This window comes from Xenopus tropicalis, chromosome 9 (genome assembly GCF_000004195.4).
Source record: "Xenopus tropicalis strain Nigerian chromosome 9, UCB_Xtro_10.0, whole genome shotgun sequence".
Classification (NCBI taxonomy): Eukaryota; Metazoa; Chordata; class Amphibia; order Anura; family Pipidae; genus Xenopus; species Xenopus tropicalis.
The window spans coordinates 88059607-88075783 of NC_030685.2; the positions used below are offsets into that span (position 1 = coordinate 88059607).

Here is a 16177-nt window from a genome sequence, read left to right on the forward strand (position 1 = left end):
TTTAGACCCTGCCCTCTGTATGCCTTGGCCCCGCCCAGTTACTCCCAGACACACCCCTGGTCTGCCCATAACCCCACCCACTTTCAACCAATCTCCACTTTGGTGTTTTTCCCTGCATGACTCTGGGGGGTCCTGATAGGAGACCCCCGATTGGTATAACCCACACTGAGAATTTGGTGGGGGGGTTCCTATCTCTTTGTTAAGATTTTCATTTTCTCTATTTCAGGTTGAAGATTGTAAAGATTTCATTTAAGTGCAAACAGTTCTTCATTCAGCTGCGGAAAGAGTTGGTGAGTGTCAGAGGGGGTACAGGGGGCAGATACAGTTACAGACCCCATTGAACTGCAACTCCCAGCACCATTGACTGCATAACAAGATCTGTAGAGCTGCAGGGGGGGCAAACACTGAACCAGGGGATCCCGAGGGCAAATCAACCAGGACTGTGCCATACACTGCCCTGCCTTTGCCCTCTGGGGGGGCAGCCTGCACAGTGTATTTGGTACAGAAATAAAATAGTGCCCCCCCCCCCCGCGCACTGCGCTGTGTAGCTCAGGCTCCATTCTGGTGCATCAGGAGGAGGAGCAAGTGAAATACATATTTCCGTACAGCGAGGCCTTTATTTCCAGGGATTGGCTCGTGGCCCCCCTGCTGTGCTACATCTCCGTCTGCTTTATGCACCCCCCGGGGCTCTGATCTCAGAGTGCTGCAAAGATGCGCCAGATGCTGCAATGACATCTCCTTTTGCTTGGGGGGATCAGTATTTCCATTCTGCGACGCTTGGTATCCGTGTTGCGCCCAAGTATTTAGCCATTTACAAACCCCCATTCTGCATTGTTTCTAGAATTCTAGAATGAACATGAATCACGTGGAATAGCCAGTATGGCCGATGGGGAGTTGTGCCTCCCCCATTATGTGCCGACAGCCTAAGGGGACCCCAGGAATATGTTTGGAGCTTGTGATTAAAGGGCAAGTCACCCCTGCCTGGTTATCATGCTGATTCCATGTCCCTGTTTGTTTTCCAGCTTGAATACCGGGAGACGGTATTGGGGTTCAATATGGTGAATTATCGCGCCTGTAAGAACCTATGGAAAGCGTGCGTGGAACATCACACCTTCTTCCGTCTCGACTCGCCTCTTCCGCCCCAGAAGAACTTCTTTGCGCACTATTTTACATTGGGTTCCAAGTTCCGATATTGGTACGTGCTTGGATCCCAGTCATCCCATTGGCTTGTTACACACACCGGTCACATGTGCACTGATACCCCAGCACGGGAGCCACACCCCCTCATGGGAACCTGCCCAATCATTAATCATTATTTCATGGGAAGAATCGGCGCTACAGTCTATCCAGGGAGCTCTGCACTAGGGATGCACCGAATCCGGAATTTGCTTCGGGAATTGACCGAATATTTCATGAATTATTCAGGGTTTGGTGCATCCCTACTCTACACTCAAAGGGGTTTCCAAGAAGTTTGGTCACCCTAGCAACCATATGTCTGTACAGTAGTCTGTTCACGATTCGGGCTTTTTCGGCAGTATTTGGATTTGGCTGAATCCAAGTGCTGGGATGAACCAAATCCGAATGTGACTTTTCATTGCATGGAGGTTGAAACGTTTTCGCTATGTGTGCAGTTCGGTTTAACCCTTTTGTGGTTTGGTACTCGGCCGAATCGCAAAATGGTGGATTTGGTGCATTCCTAATCTGCACTAAAGGGGTTCCCAAGACCCTAGCAATATACCTATATCATTCTGGCACTCCAACAAGTACCTGGTTGCTAGGGACACTGTAGGTCTTTTGCGAATACTGGGAAATGTAGCCTCAGTGCCGTGACCCCTAGCAGCCAATCGGCTTTGCTCAGTGTTAGTAGATGAGCCCCCAGGCCAGGTTTTTAACTTTTTGAGTAGTGAATAATACGAGGCCAGCGATTGGCCAGTAGGTTTATATTTAGCTTGAGGCTGTGGCTCCTGGGCCCCGTGACAGTCGGAAGCCTTTGTAGCTTGTTGCGCTGGAGGGGGGAGTTACAGGTGGGGGCTGCGCCTCTCTGTGATGGTCCTGCTCCCTTTCCATGGCCGCCGCCCCCCGTCCATTCATAACTCCGGCTAATATTTCAGCCTTAGCTGACAGGCCCAAGTGTTCTGGCAGTCGCCCCGTTTCTAAAAATTGTCTGGGGCGGATCTTGGCTCCCGGGCTGGTTGTGGGATTCAGCTGGATCATCTGCACGCTGGGTACTTAGAAAGCAGACTACTTTCTCAGTCTGTCCTTACCCCCCCCCCCCAAAAGCAGCAGCAGGAGCCCCCCATTAAAGGACAAGTAACACCAAAAAGTAACCATTAAGTGTTTCCAGCGGGGCTTTGGGTCACTCATATTTATTAGAAAATAAAAATTAAAAATAAAGGGGTGGTTCACCATTGATTTAACTTTTGTTAAAGAATGCCCAATCCTAGGCAACTTTTCAATTGGTCTTCATTATTTATTTCTTATAGTTTGTTAATTATTTCCCTTCTTCTTCTGACTCTTTGCAGCTTTCAAATGGGGGTCACTGACCCCGGCAGCCAAACCCTATTGCTCTGTGAGGCTCCAGTTTTATTGTTATTGTTACTTTTGTATTACTGTTTTTTTTCTATTCAGCCCCTCCCCTATTCATATACCCGTCTCTTGTTCAAACCACTGCCTGGTTGCTAAGGTAATTTGGCCCCTAGCAACCAGATGGCTGTTTTAGCTTCCAATGGGAGAGCTGCTGAACAATTATGGAAATAATTAAAGAAACTACAAATAAAAGAAGACCAATTGCAGAATATTACTAAAAGTTCTCTCTATCCCGTTAAACGCAAGCTCGTTAGTGAGCTCATTAACAAGGCTTTCCGTTTGTGTTCCAGCGGCCGGACAGAAGTGCAGTCTGTGCAGTATGGGAAGGAGAAGGCCAATAAAGACCGGGTGTTTGCCAGGTACGTACAGAGCCGAGCGCCATTGGGGAAGGAAAGGCAAGCGGTGGGCTCTAGCGTCTCGCTGACAGACGGCTGGTTTTACTTCCCCTTGCCTCTTCCCTATTAAAGTGCTATAAAAAGGAGCCGGCGCTGCAACCTGGCACTTATGGTTGCACAAATGGCAGTGTGTACGTGGTCTTTAGCCGCCCGTGGCACAGAGCTCTGTGTAATGCAATACTCGCGCCCAGAGACACGTGGGCAGGCTGGGTAATTGCTGCTTGGCACACAGCCCCTCCCTGGCACGGGGCATGTAACATTAAAGGGATCATATGGCTGATAGCAGCGAGCAGAGCCTGTCTGGGGGGGGGGGGGGGGCTATTGGGAATATTACAATGTTAAAGAGAAGATGGAGGCACGTGGGTGCCGAGGCTGCACTGTTGGTGCACGACTCACAATCTCCTTGTTATATAAAGCTGGGGGCACCATGCATGGATATTTGTGGTGTTGCTGTCAGGCGGTGTCACATGGCAGTTCTGTAACGAAAACCCACAGCCGCCTCTCATGTTTAACAAACACATCCGTCTGTGTATCGGTCCCACAGGCAAGATATTTGGGGGGGTACTCAGAATTAGGGTGCATTGTGTCACTGTGTCAGTGGCTAGCACTCTTATGGGCTCTGGATACAGGTTGGTTCTGGTTGGCTACAGAAAAAGTTATTGGGAAGGCTGGCTACAGCTTGGTTCTAGCCCTCTGATTGGCTACAGCTTGGTTCTAGCCCTCTGATTGGCTACAGCTTGGTTCTAGCCCTCTGATTGGCTACAGCTTGGTTTTAGCCCTCTGATTGGCTACAGCTTGGTTCTAGCCCTCTGATTGGCTACAGCTTGGTTCTAGCCCTCTAATTTGCTACAGCTTGGTTCTGTAGCAAATCGATATAGCTTGGTTCCTGTCCTATGATTGGCTGCAGCTTAGTTCTAGCCCTCTGATAGGCTACAGCTTGGTTCCAGCCTTGTGACTGGCTACAGCTTGGTATAGCCCTTTGAAGGTTCTTACTTTCTGTGATTGGCTACAGGTTCTAACCCCCTGATCGGATATAGCTAGCCCTCTGAAGTTTCTTATGCTCTGATTGGCTACAGGAGTAGGTAAGGTTCATGTGACAGCTCTGATGCTTTGATTGGCCTCAAGTTCATTTAAAGATTCCAGTGCTCTGATTGGCTACAGACTGGTCTCACTGGCTGAACATTCAGTGCTCTTATTGCTCTTATCCTCTGTGTTTGTGCCCCACACTCACAGCTTTAAATAAAAGCAATTTTATGTACAGTTTCACGCACTGCCGAACCCGGCCCATTATAAGCTCTTCTGTACCAGTCCTACATGTGAATGGTTGGTTGTTACCACGCACACATTCTGTAGTACAACTGGGGGGGGCAACTTAATGAGGGCAAACACGTGAGGCCCCTAAGGCACAGTACTGCTCTGGTATTAATGAGTGCTGCCCCCCCGGGGCCCCTGAGACACAGGGTTATTGCTAGTAGGAGGGTAATAATGAATACTGCCCCCCGGGGGCCCCTGAGACACAGGGCTATTGCTAGTAGGGGGGTAATAATGAATACTGCCCCCTGGGGGCCCCTGAGACACAGGGCTATTGCTAGTAGGAGGGTAATAATGAACTGCCCCCGGGCCCTGAGACAGGGCTATGCTAAGGGGGTAAATGAATACTGCCCCTGGGGCCCCTGAGACACAGGGTTATTGCTAGTAGGGGGGTAATAATGAATACTGCCCCCTGGGGCCCCTGAGACACAGGGTTATTGCTAGTAGGGGGGTAATAATGAATACTGCCCCCTGGGGGCCCCTGAGACACAGGGTTATTGCTAGTAGGGGGGTAATAATGAATACTGCCCCCTGGGGCCCCTGAGACACAGGGCTATTGCTAGTAGGGGGGTAATAATGAATACTGCCCCCCGGGGGCCCCTGAGACACAGGGCTATTGCAAGTAGGGGGGGTAATAATGAGTGCTGGCCCCTGAGACACAGGGCTATTGCAAGTAGGGGGGGTAATAATGAGTGCTGCCCCCCCGGGGCCCCTGAGACACAGCGCTATTGCAAGTAGGGGGGGTAATAATGAGTGCTGCCCCCCCCCGGGGCCCCTGAGACACAGGGCTATTGCAAGTAGGGGGGGTAATAATGAGTGCTGGCCCCTGAGACACAGGGCTATTGCAAGTAGGGGGGGTAATAATGAGTGCTGCCCCCCCGGGGCCCCTGAGACACAGCGCTATTGCAAGTAGGGGGGGTAATAATGAGTGCTGCCCCCCCCCCCCCGGGGCCCCTGAGACACAGGGTTATTGCTAGTAGGGGGTTAATAATGAGTGCTGACCCATAGGGACAGACTTTAACTGCTCTGCCACGGACAGGACTTAAAGGGCCAGTAACACCGAGGTAACAGAATGCACTTAATGTATGTGTCATCTGCATCGAATCAGATTGTAAGCTTCTCTGGTGCAGGGGCTGATGGGAATGTTTCAGTGCTGTGTGCAAAGCCCTGCAGAATGAAATATAATACTATTGTTGTTATAGCAGGATTACCCCTGCCTGTGTGTGAGCTATAGCCCCTACCAGGGAGCCCAGAACACCATGTTTGCTTGGCAGGGAGTTTGGGCTACGGCCACATCAGAACCACTGGTACTTTTGGGTTTGGCTCTAGCGCCTTCCTGGATTCTGAGGTCTCTGTGTTATAAACCGTGCTTGGCTTGTGCTTTGATTAAAGGGCACATATGCCATCAATTCTTTTTCATCAGTTCCTTCTACAGTGGCCAAGGTGCCCAGATCTCTGGACTGGAAGCCACGCTGATATGGATCAGGTTGTGCCAGTTTGGGGAGTGTCCCCTTGTCACCATATCGTCGTTTGATTTACCACAATGGGTGCCCTTCGGGTGCCCCTGGTACTTGTGCAATTTACTGCCCTTTCTGTAGGGATCCCTGTGCCACTGGGGGGGCCATAATGGAACGCAGAGCTGCCCGAGCCTATTAACTCTTCTCTCACCGCGGCAGCAGCCAAGTGGTTAAGGTTCCTGGGAAGTCGCATTGAGCTCTGTGGTGAGCGCCGAGCTAAGTTGACAGGAAGTGAGAGGGTGGGTGGCACCCCCGGGCGTCACTCTGTGTATTGGACTCACACAGGCCTGCTGTTGCGCAGCGGTGCTGAAAGTCGTGCCTGTCATGGGGACCAATTGCATTTTCCCTTCACACTGAGTCTGGAAGGTGAGTTTTTCCAGCCAAGAGGCAAAGATGAACCATTTGCCCCTCACTGGAGAACATAATGCTTTGGGGTGGGGGCGGGCCAACAGGAGCCATCATGTGATCCATATTGTACATCAGTTTGGCCCAGTAACGGTACTGAAACTATCCGAAATGCACCACTGTAAATGTGCAAGCAGAACCTCTATCATTGGGGATAATAAACCTGCCCTATAGTAGGGAGAGACAGGGCCTATAGTAGCAGTGGGGGTATAATAGCCTCTGGGGGCTGTGGGATAGCAGGTATAGTAGGGAGAGATGGTGCCTATAGTAGCAGTGGGGGGATAATAGCCTCTGGGAAGGGACTGGGGCTGTGGGATAGCAGGTATAGTAGGGAGAGATGGTGCCTATAGTAGCAGTGGGGGGATAATAGCCTCTGGGAAGGGACTGGGGCTGTGGGATAGCAGGTATAGTAAGGGAGAGAATGGTGCCTATAGTAGCAGTGGGGGGATAATAGCCTCTGGGAAGGGGAGGGGCTGTGGGATAGCAGGTATGGGAGAGATGGTGCCTATAGTAGCAGTGGGGGATAATAGCCTCTGGGAAGGGAACTGGGCTGTGGGATAGCAGGTATAGTAGGGAGAGATGGTGCCTATAGTAGCAGTGGGGGGATAATAGCCTCTGGGAAGGGACTGGGGCTGTGGGATAGCAGGTATAGTAGGGAGAGATGGTGCCTATAGTAGCAGTGGGGGGATAATAGCCTCTGGGAAGGGACTGGGGCTGTGGGATAGCAGGTATAGTAGGGAGAGATGGTGCCTATAGTAGCAGTGGGGGGATAATAGCCTCTGGGAAGGGACTGGGGCTGTGGGATAGCAGGTATAGTAGGGAGAGATGGTGCCTATAGTAGCAGTGGGGGATAATAGCCTCTGGGAAGGGACTGGGGCTGTGGGATAGCAGGTATAGTAGGGAGAGATGGTGCCTATAGTAGCAGTGGGGGGATAATAGCCTCTGGGAAGGGACTGGGGCTGTGGGATAGCAGGTATAGTAGGGAGAGATGGTGCCTATAGTAGCAGTGGGGGGATAATAGCCTCTGGGAAGGGACTGGGGCTGTGGGATAGCAGGTATAGTAGGGAGAGATGGTGGCCTATAGTAGCAGTGGGGGGATAATAGCCTCTGGGAAGGGACTGGGGCTGTGGGATAGCAGGTATAGTAGGGAGAGATGGTGCCTATAGTAGCAGTGGGGGATAATAGCCTCTGGGAAGGACTGGGGCTGTGGGATAGCAGGTATAGTAGGGAGAGATGGTGCCTATAGTAAGCAGTGGGGGATAATAGCCTCTGGAAGGGACTGGGGCTGTGGGATAGCAGGTATAGTAGGGAGAGATGGTGCCTATAGTAGCAGTGGGGGGATAATAGCCTCTGGGAAGGGACTGGGGCTGTGGGATAGCAGGTATAGTAGGGAGAGATGGTGCCTATAGTAGCAGTGGGGGGATAATAGCCTCTGGGAAGGGACTGGGCTGTGGGATAGCAGGTATAGTAGGGAGAGATGGTGCCTATAGTAGCAGTGGGGGGATAATAGCCTCTGGGAAGGGACTGGGGCTGTGGGATAGCAGGTATAGTAGGGAGAGATGGTGCCTATAGTAACAGTGGGGGGATAATAGCCTCTGGGAAGGGACTGGGGCTGTGGGATAGCAGGTATAGTAGGGAGAGATGGTGCCTATAGTAGCAGTGGGGGGATTGTGTGAAACCTCGAAATAAAAGCAAAGTTTCTTTAGGTTTCAATGTGGCTGTTCTAAATTATTCCTCATTTCTATAGAGTGTTAGCCCAGGAGAACAGCGCCACTTCCTTGGGGTAGATTTGGGCTTGAATTGTTTTATTCTGTGGCCCTCGGATCCTGGGCCCTCACAACAGAGCATAGTACAAAAGCCAAGAGAATTGTCGGGATCAGGGCTCTGCTGCTTGTTACTGCGCCGGGAATGCTGGGAAATGTAGTTCTGCTGCAGATCTAGGGGCAAGAATCTGGGACACATCAGTCTCATCAGTCTGTACTTTTATTCTCTAGGTCCCCAAGCAAACCATTAGCCAGGAAGTTGGTCAGCGAGATGGACTGGGAGGTTGTGAGTAGAAGTTCTCTGTCTAATGACAGACTGGAGACCCAGAGCCTGCCCTCCCGCTCCCCCCCAGGGACCCCAAATCAGTAAGTAACTGTTTACAGCTTTGTATCAATGCCGCATAGACTGCTGTGTTGGCCGAGACTGAGACACTTCCCTTAATTTGGTCTAAAAGAGGCAGCACTCCGTGTGTGTGTATATATATATATATATATATATATCCTGTGCCGAGACTGTGCCCCGCCTGAGTAAGGGGAAGTAATACCTCCTAATCATTTCCCAGATATGTGCAGGCTGGGTAATATACTGCTTTATCTACAGCCCCCCCACTATAGTTCCAGGGGTATCCAGGGCACAAATAAGCACTCACCCCAAATCCCCCCCTAACTGGCCTTCAGGCTGGGCCCCCTTAGCCCATAACAAGGTTACAGATATATAGAAACATTGGGGTAACAGTCACCCCGCTATAGTTCCAGGGGTACCCAGGGCACAAATAAGCACTCACCCCAAATCCCCCCCTAACTGGCCTTCAGGCTGGGCCCCCTTAGCCCATAACAAGGTTACAGATATATAGAAACATTGGGGTAACAGTCACCCCGCTATAGTTCCAGGGGTACCCAGGGCACAAATAAGCACTCACCCCAAATCCCCCCCTAACTGGCCTTCAGGCTGGGCTCCCTTAGCCCATAACAAGGTTACAGATATATAGAAACATTGGGGTAACTGTCACCCCGCTATAGTTCCAGGGGTACCCAGGGCACAAATAAGCACTCACCCCAAATCCCCCCCTAACTGGCCTTCAGGCTGGGCTCCCTTAGCCCATAACAAGGTTACAGATATATAGAAACATTGGGGTAACAGTCACCCCGCTATAGTTCCAGGGGTACCCAGGGCACAAATAAGCACTCACCCCAAATCCCCCCTAACTGGCCTTCAGGCTGGGCCCCTTAGCCCATAACAAGGTTACAGATATATAGAAACATTGGGGTAACAGTCACCCCGCTATAGTTCCAGGGGTACCCAGGGCACAAATAAGCACCCCAAATCCCCCCCTAACTGGCCTTCAGGCTGGGCCCCCTTAGCCCATAACAAGGTTACAGATATATAGAAACATTGGGGTAACAGTCACCCCGCTATAGTTCCAGGGGTACCCAGGGCACAAATAAGCACTCACCCCAAATCCCCCCCTAACTGGCCTTCAGGCTGGGCCCCCTTAGCCCATAACAAGGTTACAGATATATAGAAACATTGGGGTAACAGCTATAGTTCCAGGGGTACAGTTTCCTGCTGTAACTGCATAGCGCCACTGGGGATGCCCAAAGTAATGGTCGGGGGGATCAGTCTAAAGGCCAGAGATGGGGGGGTGAGGTGGAAACAAGTCAGATGTTTTACCAATTTCTATTTTTGTCATTTTCGTATTCAGTCGGAATTCCTCGTTGGCGCAGGAGCGCAGCCGCATTCGCCCCTCCTCGGTGGGACACCTGGTCGACCGTATGATTCACGCCGCCCCCGGGGAGGTTTTCACCAACCATCGCTCCCCATCTTCCACCCAAGCCAACAGCATCATCCTGGACTCTCCGCCGTAAGCTCCTCCCACCTCTCCCCTGCACTGTGCGGCCGCAATTTCATTGGTTGGAGGGAGCGCTCTCACGAGACCCCTCCCTATAGTTGACCCACTCTATGCAGTGTTGGTCAATAGGTTGGTGTCATAGTTCCATTACCCATAACCCACCTCACCAGGACCTTACTGGCATGGCAGGGGGGTCCTGGGGCCTCATAGTGCCATTACCCATAACCCACCTCACCAGGACCTTACTGGCATGGCAGGGGGGCCCTGGGGCCTCATAGGGCCATTACCCATAACCCACCTCACCGGGACCTTACTGGAATGGCAGGGGACCCTGGGTCCTCATAGTGCCATTACCCATAACCCACCTCACCAGGACCTTACTGGCATGGCAGGGGGGCCCTGGGGCCTCATAGTGCCATTACCCATAACCCACCTCACCGGGACCTTACTGGAATGGCAGGGGGGCCCTGGGGCCTCATAGTGCCATTACCCATAACCCACCTCACTGGGACCTCACTGGGATGGCAGGGGGGCCCTGGGGCCTCATAGTGCCATTACCCATAACCCACCTCACCGGGACCTTACTGGAATGGCAGGGGGGCCCTGGGGCCTCATAGTGCCATTACCCATAACCCACCTCACCGGGACCTCACTGGGATGGCAGGGGGGCCCTGGGGCCTCATAGTGCCATTACCCATAACCCACCTCACCGGGACCTCACTGGGATGGCAGGGGGGCCCTGGGGCCTCATAGTGCCATTACCCATAACCCACCTCACCGGGACCTCACTGGGATGGCAGGGGGGCCCTGGGGCCTCATAGTGCCATTACCCATAACCCACCTCACCGGGACCTCACTGGGATGGCAGGGGGACCCTGGGGCCTCATAGTGCCATTACCCATAACTCACCTCACGGACCTCACTGGATGGCAGGGGGACCCTGGGGCCTCATAGTGCCATTACCCATAACCCACCTCACCGGGACCTCACTGGGATGGCAGGGGGACCCTGGGGCCTCATAGTGCCATTACCCATAACCCACCTCACCGGGACCTCACTGGGATGGCAGGGGGGCCCTGGGGACTGTAGGACAGCCAGAGTACAATTTATTAAAACTCTGGACAATGATTAAAGGGGAAATTGTCCCGTCCTGTGGGTGGAGCTTTATATTGTGTTTGCATATTGGGTTTTTCCTTTAATTAGTGAGGTCGTTAGTAGGTCCCGGGCTTCAGCCTCCTCGTTATAGAAAGGAATTAATGTTGGGCGCCCAGGCCAAGTCTCCGGGCACAAAGGGCGACTGTCTGCGCGCAGGGATTTATTATCATGTTAATTGCCCGCGGCGCCCCCGGGGGGGGGGATTGCCAGCTTGCCGAGCAAACATAAAGCGCCGATGTTCCGAGGCCACTTCCCCCGTCAGTTCCCACAATACAGTATTCCGGGGGCGGCGCCGAGCCTTTGTACCGGCGTTACGGACCTCACACCAGAACCAGCCCCAGAATCCTTTGCATTTGTTTACTTTTATGTTTGGTAAACAAGGTCGTTAGCATTAATTACAGCAGCCGGGCAGCACTGCGCGTCTAATTGGCTCCTTATCAATGCACTTTCTGTACATGAAGGTTTCTGGGGGGGAGGAGCAATATGGCAGCTCCCACACATGTAGATGAAGTGCAGTGGGTGGAGTCACGCGTTGCACGTAATTAGATAACAGTAAGTTGACCGCAGCCCGTACTGGACTAACCAGTGACTGTCGTGCCCGCAGGACCCAGGACAATGCCATGGACACGCCCCCCCCGGCACTGCCGCCCAAGCAGTCCAAGAAGAACAGTCAGAACCAGATTCACCTGTCTCCTTCCCAGCAGGACCTGGACAACCACATCGACGAGCCCTTCAACGCCCATTGGTCTCCAGAGAAAACCACGGTGAGCCGGGTTTATCCAATCAGAACGCGTGTCTGCTATTGGCTTGTTAGGGGTGCAGTGATTGGATACTGACACCCTAAACAACCTGCCTTAAGGCACCGGGTTCATCGTGAGCAGTTTGCCCCCAGCGGGACATCGATAGGCCGCCATGTTTGTTGGCCGCAGACCCAGCCGTTGGCATTGGCCGTAGGGCCACTGACTCTTCTCTCCCGTCTCTTGCAGCCAAATGGGCTCGTGCCCCACGATAACCTGGTGCTGATCAAGATGCGACCGGACGAAAATGGCCGATTTGGCTTCAATGTGAAGGTGAGGGGCAAATGCTCCATGTCCTGCCCCCCCAGTTCCTTATTGGCAGTAGCCCCACCCACCTTGCTGGGAGGCTCCTCCCTCTATCCCTCTTTCTGTAAAGTAGCACATCCTCATATTCCCATCCAGCCAATCCCTTTACTGTATCAGTCCCACCTCCCCTGCTTGAACACTGTTCCCTGTATCTACTACTCTGTGGTACATTCTGCCTTCCACTGTTCCTCATGGTTTGTCTCCTATTTCTCTTTCCCCCCCAAAGGGTGGTTTAGACCAGAAGATGCCGGTCATTGTTTCCAGGGTGGCGCCAGGAACCCCGGTGAGTCAGCCAATCACACAAGTGGGGTGCCCCAGTACATGCACTCTATCCATACGCTCGTTATACTGACTCTCAGGCCATAACGAGGGGTGCCCACGTGTGAGCGATGCTGTGCGTCAGTCTGATTACTGGGATGTACAAAGCGTGGCTGCACTCCATAGGCCACGTGCGCCATCAGCCTTACCCAGGGCTCGTAGTCTCACTGCTTCTGTTACACTCACTTCCCTATGTGCTGTCTCTTTCTCACAGGCCGACCTCTGTGTCCCGCGTCTCAATGAGGGGGATCAAGTCGTGCTGATCAACGGGAGAGACATCTCTGAGCATACGCACGATCAGGTGGTCATGTTCATCAAGGCGAGTTGTGAGAGGCACTCCCGGGAGCTTGTACTGCTGGTGCGCCCCAACGGTGAGACACCCCCACTTACTCTCTTACTGTGACCCCCCAGGGATTGGCCTTAGTACAGGGGAATCCCTATGGGCCATAGTTTTATGGTATCTCTCTGTACAGGCTATGAGCAAACTTAGGGGGCTGTTCCTGCTGAATTGTGCTTAGTACAGGGGAATCCCTATGTGCCATAGTTTTATGGTATCTCTGTACAGGCTATGGGCAAACTTAGGGGGCTGTTCCTGCTGAATTGTGCTTAGTACAGGGGAATCCCTATGTGCCATAGTTTTATGGTATCTCTCTGTACAGGCTATGAGCAAACTTAGGGGGCTGTTCCTGCTGAATTGTGCTTAGAACAGGGGAATCCCTATGTGCCATAGTTTTATGGCATCTCTCTGTACAGGCTATGGGCAAACTTAGGGGGCTGTTCCTGCTGAATTGTGCTTAGAACAGGGGAATCCCTATGTGCCATAGTTTTATGGTATCTCTCTGTACAGGCTATGGGCAAACTTAGGGGGCTGTTCCTGCTGAATTGTGCTTAGTACAGGGGAATCCCTATGTGCCATAGTTTTATGGTATCTCTCTGTACAGGCTATGGGCAAACTTAGGGGGCTGTTCCTGCTGAATTGTGCTTAGTACAGGGGAATCCCTATGTGCCATAGTTTTATGGTATCTCTCTGTACAGGCTATGGGCAAACTTAGGGGGCTGTTCCTGCTGAATTGTGCTTAGTACAGGAGAATCCCTATGTGCCATAGTTTTATGGTATCTCTCTGTACAGGCTATGAGCAAACTTAGGGGGCTGTTCCTGCTGAATTGTGCTTAGTACAGGGGAATCCCTATGTGCCATAGTTTTATGGTATCTCTCTGTACAGGCTATGGGCAAACTTAGGGGGCTGTTCCTGCTGAATTGTGCTTAGTACAGGGGGAGTCCTATGTTAAACAATAGAGGGGGGCTAATGGAGCAGCCTGGGAAGTATGTAGAACAGAGCGGGGGGTACAGTTGTAGCGGATCAGTAACACTGTGCTGCCCCCCAGCTGTGTATGATATAGTGGAGGAGAGGCTGGAGAGTGAGCCGGACTTTCAGTACATCCCGGAGAAGACGCCCATGGACGGGGTTAATTCAGATGACGATGCTCTGAGGGAATCCATGATCCAACTGGCGGAAGGACTTCACAATGGGACGGTGCTGGCTCAGTTTGATGTAAGTTCTGCTGCCGGTTCTGTATCATATGTATGTTGGTACCATACGGGCCCTGCTGGGACCCGGCGTCCTTGTCTGTAGCAACAAGAAGCGATTCCGTCTGCATCAGGGAATGCAATAGATTTTCCTTTATTGGCACTAATGTGATTGGGATCAGAACCATTGGTACCGGCCTCTATTGGGTTTATTAGTTACAAGTTCATCTACCCCAGTACTTAATCAGAGCTCTGTACCTGGGTAAGTACTGGGGGGGGAGATTGGATTCACTTACCCAGGGGGAGGTTCCTGCCTGACCATGGGAAAGAGAGCAGCCCAGGAGCAGGAAGTACAGAGAATCAGAGCTCTGTACCTGGGTAAGTACTGGGGGGAGATTGGATTCACTTACCCAGGGGGGGGTTCCTGTCTGACCATGGGAAAGAGAGCAGCCCAGGAGCAGGAAGTACAGAGAATCAGAGCTCTGTACCTGGGTAAGTACTGGGGGGAGATTGGATTCACTTACCCAGGGGGAGGTTCCTGCCTGACCATGGGAAAGAGAGCAGCCCAGGAGCAGGAAGTACAGAGAATCAGAGCTCTGTACCTGGGTAAGTACTGGGGGGAGATTGGATTCACTTACACAGGGGGAGGTTCCTGCCTGACCATGGGAAAGAGAGCAGCCCAGGAGCAGGAAGTACAGAGAATCAGAGTTCTGTACCTGGGTAAGTACTGGGGGGAGATTGGATTCACTTACCCAGGGGGAGGTTCCTGTCTGACCATGGGAAAGAGAGCAGCCCAGGAGCAGGAAGTACAGAGAATCAGAGCTCTGTGGGTAAGTACTGGGGGGAGAATGGATTCACTTACCCAGGGGGAGGTTCCTGTCTGACCATGGGAAAGAGAGCAGCCCAGGAGCAGGAAGTACAGAGAATCAGAGCTCTGTACCTGGGTAAGTACTGGGGGGAGATTGGATTCACTTACCCAGGGGGAGGTTCCTGCCTGACCATGGGAAAGAGAGCAGCCCAGGAGCAGGAAGTACAGAGAATCAGAGCTCTGTACCTGGGTAAGTACTGGGGGGAGATTGGATTCACTTACCCAGGGGGAGGTTCCTGTCTGACCATGGGAAAGAGAGCAGCCCAGGAGCAGGAAGTACAGAGAATCAGAGCTCTGTACCTGGGTAAGTACTGGGGGGAGATTGGATTCCCTTACCGGGGGGGGGGGGGGGGGGCATTCACTTACCCAGGGGTAGCAAATAAACATTCATGCAAAATTTATGTATGATATATTCTGGCCATTAAGAGTAAGAGGCTTTGTGTCTGTAGGTAGGTGAATATGCAGATGGGTAGATAGGGGGGTATGTAGGTGGGTGAGTAGTAGGTAGGTAGGTGAATATGCGGATGAGTAGGTAGGTGAGTATGTATGTAGGTGGGTGAGTAGGTGGGTAGGTGAATATACGGATGGGTAGGTAGGTAGGTGGGTGACACATGGTACTAATTCCCCTGTCTCTCTCCCATGCAGCAATTGTACCGCAAGAAGCCGGGAATGACCATGTCTTGTGCCAAATTACCTCAAAATATTTCCAAAAACCGATACCGAGACATTTCGCCTTGTAAGTTCTGTTCTTTTATCTGCTCCTTGGGCTCAAGGGAAACTCCCCTGTCCTGCCCCCCCCCTCACTTGGCACTGAGCTGGCACTCAATTGGCACTGAGCTGGCACTCAATTGGCACTGAGCTGGCACTCACTTGGCACTGAGGTGGCACTCACTTGGCACTGAGGTGGCACTCACTAGGCACTTAGCTGGCATTCACTTGGCACTCACTAGGCACTTAGTTGGCACTCACTAGGCACTTAGCTGGCATTCACTTGGCACTCACTAGGCACTTAGTTGGCACTCACTAGGCACTTAGTTGGCACTCACTAGGCACTTAGCTGGCATTCACTTGGCACTCACTAGGCACTTAGTTGGCACTCACTAGGCACTTAGTTGGCACTCACTAGGCACTTAGTTGGCATTCACTTGGCACTTAGCTGGCATTCACTTGGCACTGAGCTGGCACTCGGCACTGAGCTGGCACTCACTTGGCACTGAGCTGGCACTCACTTGGCACTGAGCTGGCACTCACTTGGCACTGAGCTGGCACTCACTTGGCACTGAGCTGGCACTCACTTGGCACTGAGCTGGCACTCACTTGGCACTGAGCTGGCACTCACTTGGCACTGAGCTGGCACTCACTTGGCACTCACTAGGCA

The 16177-nt window shown here is 52.3% G+C and overlaps 1 protein-coding gene across 4 annotated transcripts in view; it reads left to right on the top strand.

Moving 5' to 3' along the window:
- Positions 1-16177, top strand: part of ptpn4 (protein tyrosine phosphatase, non-receptor type 4 (megakaryocyte)) — a 48873-nt gene that overhangs the window by 25780 nt on the left and 6916 nt on the right. For all 4 annotated transcript variants that reach the window (XM_031892803.1, XM_031892801.1, XM_031892802.1 and 1 more), the window contains 11 exons: positions 227-290; positions 1023-1195; positions 2877-2945; positions 8209-8343; positions 9681-9839; positions 11587-11746; positions 11969-12052; positions 12312-12368; positions 12618-12774; positions 13790-13956; positions 15445-15535. In XM_031892803.1, coding sequence (XP_031748663.1) covers positions 227-290; positions 1023-1195; positions 2877-2945; positions 8209-8343; positions 9681-9839; positions 11587-11746; positions 11969-12052; positions 12312-12368; positions 12618-12774; positions 13790-13956; positions 15445-15535 — 1316 coding nt within the window. The remainder of the gene's footprint in view (positions 1-226; positions 291-1022; positions 1196-2876; positions 2946-8208; positions 8344-9680; positions 9840-11586; positions 11747-11968; positions 12053-12311; positions 12369-12617; positions 12775-13789; positions 13957-15444; positions 15536-16177) is intronic.